Source organism: Capricornis sumatraensis, chromosome 2 (assembly GCF_032405125.1).
Source record: "Capricornis sumatraensis isolate serow.1 chromosome 2, serow.2, whole genome shotgun sequence".
Taxonomy (NCBI): Eukaryota; Metazoa; Chordata; class Mammalia; order Artiodactyla; family Bovidae; genus Capricornis; species Capricornis sumatraensis.
The window spans coordinates 37579180-37590268 of NC_091070.1; the positions used below are offsets into that span (position 1 = coordinate 37579180).

The window sequence follows — 11089 nt, forward strand, 5'->3', positions numbered from 1 at the left end:
GGGTCCCTCTGCAGACTACGCCTTTGCGGCTCACCACAAGGGCATCACGGACACCACTCGTGTGGGCATCATCCTGTCGCGCGGCACGGCGGCCAGCATCTCCTTCATGTTCTCCTACATCCTGCTCACCATGTGCCGCAACCTCATCACCTTCCTGAGAGAGACCTTCCTCAACCGCTACGTGCCCTTCGACGCCGCCGTGGACTTCCATCGCCTCATTGCCTCTACAGCCATCGTCCTCACAGGCAGGGCCTGGGAGTCTCAGGGATCCTCTCCACCCCCTTCGCCCCTGGCAGCCTCCCCCTCCTCTGAGAGCCCCTCTCTTCCCCACCCGCGTGTAATGTGACCGTCTTAGATGTCCTTCTCATAGGATGACGGTGGCTCCCGTGGTGGTGTGAAGTAAGCCCAGGAGCCCCTCACTGCCCCAGGCTGTCAAGTCCACGTCACCCTTCCCAATGACAAATTACTCACACCCCAAAATGAGTGCACATAATAGTGTGTGATCTCCCCCAGCTTTTATGTTTTAAAACATAATTCTGCGAGAGAAACCAAAGGAATGAATTTCTAATAGTATAATTTCAGACCTGTGGGGTTTTCACGGATAATGTATACGTGAGGCAGGGGAGGAACAGGAGGCTGATTAGAAAACAGAAATCTAGATCCCCAGGCTGCTTCTTCAGGCTCCCAACTCTGGCTGGCTGGAGTCCTCCTGCTGGGGTTGAATGCATTGAGCACCCGCAGTGGGTGGCCCCTGGCTCATCCCTACCCTATCTGGTCTTCCTCAGTATTACACAGTGCAGGCCATGTGGTGAACGTGTACCTCTTCTCCATCAGCCCGCTCAGCGTCCTCTCCTGCCTCTTTCCCGGCCTCTTCCATGACAATGGGTGAGAGAGAGAGAGAGAGAGAGAGTGTGTGTGGCCTGGCCTGGGGGTGAAGAGGGTGAAATTCTTTGCAGAAATTCTCTTGGCTCAAAAAAAAGAAATTTTCTTTGGCTCAGGAGTGGGTCCCCCTCCAGGTTAGAGCACAATGATCATCCTGAGCCCCGAATCCCAAGTTGCAGAAAGGGAGACTGGTGGCTGGTTTGGGGTGCCTCCTCTAGAGGGTCCTTTCTGGAAGTCCTAGACATCCCCTCACTTGCTTTGCCTTCCCCACAGATCTGAGTTCCCCCAGAAGTATTACTGGTGGTTCTTCCAGACTGTGCCAGGTGAGAGCCCTCTCTGCTGCATGTGTTTCTGGGCCTGGCTCTGATTGCCAGGCTCTGGGTTCTGCCTGCCACGGGCAGCCCAATCACTCTGGCTTGGTGCTCCTGGCCTTGACCGTGAGCCAGGCTCTGTCCTTGCCCAGAGCGCTTTCCTGGGCTGTAGGGGACTGCATTCCAGGCCTTCTCTCAAGAGCTTAGCTAGGCTCTTCCCCCAGTTCTGAGCTAGTTACTCCCTCTGAGGAACAGCAGTGTATCCCCTCCACCCGAACACACACACCTACCATGACAGTGACTTTGAGGAATGCTGTGCCCCAGCAACATGGGGGAGGGGCTGGGCTCTTCATGGAGCCTGGCAAATACCCCTTCCCCCTCCTGGCAAATACCCTTCCCCCTCCGTTCTGTAGTCTTGACAAGAGCCGTTTAGGGCATATTCCCCACTCCCCATAATCACCCATTTTAGAGCTATTAGCTGTGAATCTATTCAAATGCTTCTTGAAGCTATTTATATTTTAAGTCTGTTCCCTCCTTAGGGTAACACATCTTCTACATTCCTTTCTGTAAAGCACAGCATGTTTTTTTTTTTTTCTTTAAACCCTAAAACGATCTGCTTTGAACTTCAGAGAGTGTTTGCTGATCCTGCACACTGGGGTTTAGTGGATCAAGCCGTGTTTACGCTCTCCTCTCCATTCAGGACTTTTAGGCTTTGGCTAGATCCCTTCTTAATCTCTGCTTTTCCACACTACAGGGCTCTAATCTTCCTCACTTCTGCCTCCTCCTCCTTGATCACTTGAGGGACCATTCTCTGGAATGGCTCTAGTGTTGCCTAGGATCCTCTGTGAGAGGAGGGGTCTCCCACCAGGTCTGGGTGGGTGGAACTCAGGGGGGCCCTGGTGATGAGCAGTGATGGTGTGGTCCCACTCATTCACTGTGTCAGTGTTCATGCTCTGTGATGTGGCTGCCAGGTAGAGTACTACCTGGACCCTGACCAAGCCTTGATTTCCCAAGGGTAGGGCCTACAACATCCGGAGTTCTACTCAGAGGACTCAGAGTAGCTGCCCTGTCCATTCATAAACTCAGCACATATTTTCCTAAGGCCCATGGTGTGCCAGGCCTTACACTAGGCACCCAAGTGCAGCGGTGAACTAGCCTAGCCCTGTTCTTGTGGACCTGAGAGTCGAGAAAGTGACAGATATGAAACAAATAATGACACGGGTGCTTGAGACATAACAATCGTGACAGGGTCTATGAAGGACAAGCAGGGTCGGGTGAAGTGAAAGGCGCCTGTTATCGGTGGTGTCAGGGAGAGGAAGAGGGAAGGATGATGGGTTTCTATCACTCGCTTAGAGCTGCGGAGTGGAGAGGGGACCCTGGGAGCCTCAGAACAGCTGGCTCTGTGAGGCCCTGCTCCCCTGCCCTCACCCCATGTTAATTTTGCAGGTCTCACGGGAGTCATGCTGCTCCTGATTCTCGCCATCATGTACGTCTTCGCCTCCCGCCACTTCCGGCGCTGCAGCTTCCGGGGCTTCTGGCTGACCCATCACCTCTACATCCTGCTCTATGTGCTGGTGAGGGGTTTTGGATATGAACCAGGCCGGCAGAGTCTGGGTGGATGTTCCCAGGGAGGCAGCGATGGCCGAGACATCCACCTTAAAAGATGGAGATTATAGTATGGGGCACTCAGGTAGACTGACCCAACATGCAGCACTCAGAAGGCTGACTCCCTGGCATGTGTTTTGCAGTAGCAGCCTTACCAGGCTGATCTACATTCCTTCCAGACACCCCCACATCACTTCTGCCCAGCCAGTCTTTCCCCTCTTTGGGTGGTGGTTTGGGCTCTTGGGTGAACTCACTCAGGGGAGCATTATCTTTTTAAAGAGAAACTCACCCTTAAGTAGGTTCTGCTATTTTGTTTCTGGGGTGTTAGCTACCCCATCCAGTTAGTTAAGTGCCACTTGTAATGTCAATGAACTTGCTCAAAATGTCTTCTTTGGATTATTGATAAAATGGATTTTGAGACTCCACCTCTCCCCTTTCCTTCTTATCCTGGACTCCTGCCTCCCTTCCTTCAGATTCCCTGCCTCTCTCCTTCCTGTTCCCTTTCCCTCTTTCCCTGGGTTTGCTCTCTGTTACTTCAGTGGCTGTTTCCAGAGATGACTCTGATCTGTACTGCTGTGGCATGGGTCTGCTTGGCCTGCCTTCCTCACAGACACAGGCACTTCCCCAAAGGGCACCCTGAGGGCCTTGCTGAGAAGGTAAACCAAGTCCTAAAGCTCTGACGTCCCCACTGGTGATAGCCTGGCTGCCAGGATTCAAGACATGCAGAGCTCACACACGGCTGCCCTGTAGGTCACCTGGCTCCAGATACAACTGCACATAGGGGTCTTCTTTGTCCTAAGACAAAGGGAGAAAGGTCTTCATTGCCTGGGTCCGGATGGCACTGGTTGTCCGCCCTGCCCCCTCCCAGGTGCAGCTCTGTCTTCACTGAGAGGTAAGAATGTCTGGTTCCATCTTGCCTGAGGCTCAGCACGTCATGGTTCTGGAGATAACTACCCAGCCTCAGCTTAGATGTTTCCGAGAACTCATGAGTTTGTTTCTTTGGAAGCTGTGGCTAATTTATGCCTCCCTCACCAATTTCTTGATAATGGGTAGAGCCCTAGAATCTGGGTTACTGTTACTGTTAGGGGTGAAGATGATAGTTTCGTTCCTGCTGATAAAGCAGCTTTTTAAAAAAAACTAGATCCAGAAGAGTGGCCAGCCTTGTTCTCTGAGAGCAAGACTGGTTTCTGATTTATCCCTGGGTTCTGGGGATCACTGGGGATGCCAACAGGGAAGTCAGCAGCTAAGCAAGGTGCAGGACCCTCAGCTGGGAAGTCCTAGCACTGGCAGCCTGGGAGCATCGCAGGGTTCCCCAGGTGGCACTAGTGGTAAAGAATCTGCCTGCCAACTCAGGAGACATAAGAGACCTGGGTTTGATCCCTGGGTCATGGAAGATCCCCTGGAGGAGGGCATGGCAACTCACTCCAGTATTCTTGCCTGGAGAATCCCACGGACAGAGAAGCCTGGTGGGCTATGGTCCATAGGGTCCAAAGAGTTGGACGCAACTGAAGCAACTTAGCATGCAGGCACAAAACACCAGCTGCCTTTCCATTTATCTCAGATGTGGCCACTTGCCCTCAGACAGAAAGTTACAAGTAAATGATTCCAGTGTGGAGCAGACCCTGGGCAAAGGCGTTTAGGCTCCCTATTCAGGTTGTAGAGGCTGGAGCTAGTGCAGCAGAAGCTGAGCTGGCAGGCTGTTCCCCATGGCTGATCAACCATGACTCTGCAGCAGCTTTGCGGTTTCCAGGTAGAGCCAACACCAAGCAAGGTGTATAAACAGAGGAGTATGAAGTCATCCAGACATTGTTCTCAGCCGGTAGATGCTCAGAAAGCCTCAAGATTGGGCGTGGGCTCTGTAATGAAAGAGAATCTTGGGAAAACTGGAGCCAATTCACAGCCCTAAAAGGTTCAAGTTAGCTCTGTGGGGAGAGGTTGAAGAATTGGGGAACACTCAGCTGGAGGAGTGGAGAGCTGAATGAGGGACTGAGTTCATTTGAACAGTTATCTGTTGAGGGCCTAGTATATATTTGCTCCGTAAACAGTCTGCCTGAAATGCAGAAGACCTGGGTTCGATCCCTGAGTCAGGAAGATCCCCTGGAAAAGGAAATGGCAACCCACTTCGTTATTCTTGCCTTGAGAATTCCATGGACAGAGGAACCTGGCAGGCTACAGTCCATGGGGTCGAAAGAGTCAGACTCAACTGAGTGACTAACACACACACAGGCCCAGCAGAGGAAGAGGAGACTCTAAGCTCTGCCCTCAGAAACTGAGGATTAGCTTCAGAGATTAGTGCCATGCACGTGCGGTGATCAAAATGACCAGATAATATGGGATTAATTGCTGAGCTGAATGTTCCAGTCAGTCAGTTACAAGAGCCCATTGAAGGGAGCCTCATTTGGGCCAAACTGGTTAGGGAAGATTTCACAGAGAAGATGGAACTTGGGCTAAGCCTGAAGGAGAGATAAGCTAAGGTTTAACAGGGCAGAGTGGGAACTGAGCGTTCTAGGTGGAAGGAAGGGCACCTATGAGGGAATGCCCTAGCAGTCCAGGGCTTAGGACTCTGCACTTTCACTGCCAAGGGTCCGAGGTCTGGGTTCAATCCCTGATCAAGAAAAAAAAAAAAGAAGAAGAAAGGCTGGAGCACTGGTGGAGAGGTGCGAATGACAATAGAATATTCGAGGCTGAAGGGCTGTGGCTCAGCTGAGAGGCCCCACTGTGTGGGAGATTGTAGGAGAGCAGAGGGTGAAGAAATCGGGCTTGGGCAACACACAGGATTAGGAGTTGGGAGGAGCAGAGCCAGTGCAGGAGATAGAAAGTGAACAGACAGAGAGGGAAAGAGGGAAAACCAGCAGGGCATTGTTGCTAAAGAGGCAAGGCAGGGATGCTCACTAGAGCCATAGGCTGTGGAGGGTGGGAGTGAATGCCATCTAAAGGGAGACCTTGGGGACTGGCCACTGTGAGTCTGCTGTGAGCAGGTCCTCAGAAGAGGTGGAGGCGGGGGCCAGACTGACTAGACTCAAACAAGCAAGGGGAAAAAAATGGGGCAAGTCGTGTCTGACCATGTTAGACCAGCTGGTTGGGGAAAGAACCAGAGTTGGACAATACCTGTTAGTTACTTCATGGAAAAAGAGGACTGATTAGGTGTCTTAGTCTCCAAAGGAATTGGGTAAATTGGGGAAACCCTTTCCACTGACTCACTGGTTATTGAGTACCTACCATGTGCCAGACAGAAACTGCTGGGAGCTGAGAGTGTTGTGGAAAATGGATGTAGTCCCTACTTCTCCAGTCCAGTGAGGAGAACAACAGTAAACATATCCATGGATGAAGGAACACAAATATCGCAGATGACGACAGTGAATGGAGTTAACAGGAAGACGGGATAGAGAGTGTGCTGGGGGAAGGGAGAAGGCCTGAGGAGGTGGCCTTTCTGCTGAGACCTGAAAAATGAGGTGGTGGGAGGAACTAGGGGAAAGGCCTTCCCACCAGAGGGAGCAACAGGTGGAAAGTCCAGAAATAGAAAGGACTTGTGTTTGAAAAACAGGGAGCGGGGAATGCTGCCAGGCAGAAAACAGAGCATCACAAGCCCTTGTGGTGAAGTGGGAAATCCTCTAAGGTTTTCTGAGCTGGGATGACATGATAAAAGGAACTTTAAAAAGTCATACTGACTGTCTTGGAAAGAACGCATCACAGTAGGGCAGCCCGTGGACAGTTCGGAGGCTACCGCATGAGTGCAGGTGGCTTAGTCTAGGATGGTATCAGGGAGATGCAGATGGATGCTATGGAGGATGGGTTGGGAGTGGTTAGGTTTTGGAGCCTGGAGGGAGCATTGCACTTGATGAGGTGGGGACTGGATAGGCCAGTTGAGGAAGGATGCAGGGGTCAGACCCTGTTGTGGGTGTGGCTTTGATCTCAGCTGTACTCTTTGCTCTCTCCAGCTCATCATCCATGGCAGCTTCGCCCTGATCCAGCTACCCCGTTTCCACATCTTCTTCCTGGTCCCAGCACTTATCTATGTGGGGGACAAGCTGGTGAGCCTGAGCCGGAAGAAGGTGGAGATCAGCGTGGTGAAGGCGGAGCTGCTGCCTTCAGGTACCAGCCTAGAGGCTGTCGGGGGAGCAGGCTGGTGGTTCTGTGGATGCTGACAGGGCAGGACAAAGCCCGGCCCAGTGGAGTTAGCAGGGCCCTTGAGGTGGTAGGGATGAGGGAGTGAGTACAAGAGGCTCTTTGCCAGGGGACCTAAGCTGCTCTCACACCAGAGAGAGGAGGAGCCTGGGCCAGGCCACTCCTTGTCCTGCTGCCCACCAGCCCCAGTGCTGCCCAAACCCTGCTCAGGGTAGACACGGCCTGGGGGTGTTGTTACTTCTGATGAGGGGATGCCTCCTTTGTCATATTCTAAAAGCAGAGCTGAGGTTGCAGGTGGGGAAACTCTCGGGGGGCCCCACTGTTGCCGGATTCAGAACAGTGGGCTATTGCCCACCTCCCCTCCTCAGGAGTGACCCACCTGGAGTTCCAGCGACCCCAAGGCTTTGAGTACAAGTCAGGACAGTGGGTGCGGATCGCCTGCCTGGCTCTGGGGACCACCGAGTACCACCCCTTCACACTGACATCAGCACCCCACGAGGAGACGCTTAGCCTGCATATCCGGGCAGCGGGGCCCTGGACCACCCGCCTCAGGGAGATCTACTCACCTCCGACGGGTGACAGCTGTGCCAAATATCCAAAGGTGCCCAGACCCAGGCTAGGCGTACCACACGCTCCCGAATCCCCTTAGCAGGCATTGGTCCTGCGGCTCCAGACTCCCCACTGTGTTCCTCCTTGAGAGACTGATTCTCCCAGATGATGCTTCAAGGCTCCCACTGCTCCCTCACTCCATAAACCTGCCTGCATTTCCCTGCCTCCCATTTCTGGCTTCAGAACTGTGGTGGTAGCCGAACTCAACCCTAACCCACTCCCTTTCCTGCAGCTGTACCTCGATGGGCCATTTGGAGAGGGCCACCAAGAGTGGCATAAGTTTGAGGTGTCAGTGCTGGTGGGAGGGGGCATTGGGGTCACCCCCTTTGCCTCCATCCTCAAAGACCTGGTCTTCAAGTCATCAGTCAGCTGCCAGGTGTTCTGTAAGAAGGTGAGTGTCCCCTCCTCTCACCAGCTGTGGTCCCCTGCCCCCTGTCACTGTGTCCATCTGCGCCTGTCCCCTGTCTCTGTTCTTGGCCTCCCTGTACTAGGCAAGGCTGAGCTGGCCTGAACCAAGGGAGTCAGGATATTTTTGTTGGTTCAGTAGCTCAGTCGTGTCCGACTCTTTGTGACCCCATGGACCGCAGCATATAGCACAGTCAGACTATTCCTGGACCCTAAAGGACAGAGTGGTTTTGCTGATGCCTGCAGGCTCTTCCCTCAGTTATGGGGTGCCCCACATAGAATCTGCTTCTGAGAGTCCCTCCAACCAGGGTTGGAGAGGGGGCCCGCCGCTCAAGCACTGTTGGGCGGGGAGAGGGAAGGGAGCACTTGGGGTGGGGCACCGGTAAAACCGGCCCTGCTCTCAAGAGGAAGAGGAGGAGATGCTGCAAGGCAGGGCTGGTGGGCCTGGTCGGCTCCAGGAACACAGCCCAGGCCCTCGGGCCCCTCCACACCAGGCCCCTTCACCTGAGCCTAGCACTGGTGGCGGGCCCCTGCTTGTCTCTCTCGGCCCGGCAGGTGAGTCAGGGGTGCAAGAATGCAGCGGGCAGAGGCCCAGCCCGTATGCTGCCAGGACTCGGAGGGTGACAGACAGCTACCTGGCTCCCCTGTTTGTGCCAGCTCTGTCTCTGCTCCTTAACTCATACAGCTCCATTTCTCCCCATCAGAAGCTGGAGATGGGTCCCCCAGGGACCCATTTATTTATTTGGCTACACCAGGTCTTAGTTGCAGCTTGAGAACTCAGTTGCAGCATGTGAGAGCCAGTTCCCTGATCAGCGATCAAGCCAGGCCCCCTGTATTAGGAGCATGGAGCCTTAGCCACCAGACCACCAGGAAGTCCTCCCTGGTCTCTCTTCGAGCCCATGCCCATCCACTCCAGGCAGCCAACTCAGTCTTTCCAGAGGCCGTTGTGTGACACACCCCTTATCTGGTCCCTCTCCCCTCGGGCAGCCTGTAAGTTGGAAGCCTAGCAGCTTGAACAGGGCCCACTGGACTGAGTGGAAGGGCAGGCTGCCTCCCATCCCACCAGACCTTCAGCTCACTTGACAGGGTTCCTTTCTCATGGCCCCAGGCTATTGCTCACTTCCACTTCAGGCTCTGGGGCCTCAGAGCATGGCCCCACACACTCACCTCCCCTGGCTCCCTGGGGAGACCGCACAAGCTGCTCTGAGACCAGAAGGAGTGGCGATTCCTGGGAGGTAGGGACTCTGAGACAAGCCGGGTCCCAAGCTCCAGCCATGTCCCCAGATCTACTTCATCTGGGTGACGCGGACCCAGCGGCAGTTTGAGTGGCTGGCTGACATCATCCGGGAGGTGGAGGAGAATGACCGCCAGGACCTCGTGTCCGTGCACATCTACATCACCCAGCTGGCTGAGAAGTTCGACCTCAGGACCACCATGCTGGTGCGTCAGGGCCGGCCAGGGGGCGACTCTGTGGGGGGGCAGGGCAAACCAGGATGGCCAAGGCGGGTGGGCGGACCAGCCTCTGGATGAGAAGCTGACCCTGAGTCTGCTGGCCGTGACCTTCCTCCTCTGCTCCCTCCCCCAGTACATCTGTGAGCGGCACTTCCAGAAGGTGCTGAACCGGAGTCTGTTCACGGGCTTGCGCTCCATCACCCACTTTGGCCGCCCCCCCTTCGAGGCATTCTTCAACTCTCTGCAGAAGGTCCATCCACAGGTCAGTTCCCACCCCATGTTCAGGTTTTCTTCACCTTTATCATTTGAGGCCTGAGCAAAGCTCCCAAACCTGCTCCATAAAGGGAGGAGGACCCATCCCTGAGGAGTCTGGTGGGGTGATGGAATGGAAAAGGAGAGGTGAGGGTCACTCAAGGGCCAAGGGAGGAAACAGGCAGCAGGGACTTGCTACTTCTGAAGCCATGATGCCTTGTCACGAAGGAAAGGCTCAGTGGTGGAGCTGGTCCTCACCATAAACTCAGAGCTACCCTTACCAGTAATACTATCCAGACAAACACTGGGCTTATACTTGAAGCTAGCAAATGCCTGGGAAAAGAGTCAAAGCTGGCCCCACAGAGAACAAGCCTTCCAAAACTCAGCGAGATTTATAAACCCTGAGCCAGCCCTCACCATGCACAGTATGGAGTAAACCTTCACAGGATCATGGAATGAGTCCTCACCAAGGACTCCTGCTGGTCTTTCACATGAGCATGGAGTTAGACACTGAGCTGGACAGTGACACTGAGCTAGACACTCCCTCTAAACGCTGAGCTGGCCACTTCTTTCTCCAACAGGTCCGGAAGATTGGGGTGTTCAGCTGCGGCCCCCCTGGCATGACCAAGAATGTAGAAAAGGCTTGTCAGCTCATCAACAGGCAGGATAGGACTCATTTCTCCCACCATTATGAGAACTTCTAGGCTTCCTGTCCAGGGGCTCTGCCCACTGTCTAGCTGAGCAGAGGTTCGGCCTAACACCTCACCTCCAGACTTCCTGTTTCTGGCTTCCTCAGCCATCTCCCCATTTCTATCTCCCAACCTTGGTCCAGGTGGCCATGGTCAGGCACCCCATGTGGGTTCAGGGACTCCCAGGTCCAGAATGTCTCAGCCCAGAGAAATGCAAGGCACCGTGTAGGGACTAAAAGTTGGGAGCTAGGAGATCTATTATTGTTTTGCGGCAAAGTGACACCTCTTCTTCCAAAATAAGGAACAAAATCAAAAGGCTTGAGCAGACAAATTGTGTGTGTGTGTGTGTGTGTGTGTGTGTGTGTGTGTGTGTGTGTGTAGGGGGCTGTGAGTTTAGGGATGAAGTGGGAGCACAGATAGATTCTGGCATCCTAAAACCCCTCACCACCACCCCAAAACTTCCTCTCCTCTGAGCTCTCCACTGTCAAAGGGATAGCAAATGCCTTAGAGAGGGTAGAGAGACACAGAGAGCAATTTACAGGAATGCCCCCCTGAGGACCCCATTCCAACAGTACAACTGATCTTTTCCCCAAGTTTTTAAACATGTACTGTCGTCAGAACCCAGCCCAACATGTCTGGGTGCTCCTCTGCTCTCCTCCCCTCTTCCTGCTCTAATAGTCTCTTTTATAAATAAACCACTTTTCTGCCATAAGGCTTTCTTTATTCTGCTCCAGGATGGGGTAGGTACTGGCAGAAGAG

General features: G+C 53.8%; 1 protein-coding gene across 1 annotated transcript in view; it reads left to right on the forward strand.

Moving 5' to 3' along the window:
• Window positions 1-10345, forward strand: part of DUOX1 (dual oxidase 1) — a 30981-nt gene extending 20636 nt beyond the window's left edge. Inside the window, exons 24-33 of the mRNA XM_068966514.1 lie at window positions 15-245; window positions 786-885; window positions 1156-1205; window positions 2640-2767; window positions 6737-6890; window positions 7292-7524; window positions 7765-7923; window positions 9222-9377; window positions 9523-9651; window positions 10223-10345. Coding sequence (XP_068822615.1) covers window positions 15-245; window positions 786-885; window positions 1156-1205; window positions 2640-2767; window positions 6737-6890; window positions 7292-7524; window positions 7765-7923; window positions 9222-9377; window positions 9523-9651; window positions 10223-10345 — 1463 coding nt within the window. The remainder of the gene's footprint in view (window positions 1-14; window positions 246-785; window positions 886-1155; window positions 1206-2639; window positions 2768-6736; window positions 6891-7291; window positions 7525-7764; window positions 7924-9221; window positions 9378-9522; window positions 9652-10222) is intronic.
• The last annotated feature ends 744 nt before the right edge of the window (window positions 10346-11089 follow it).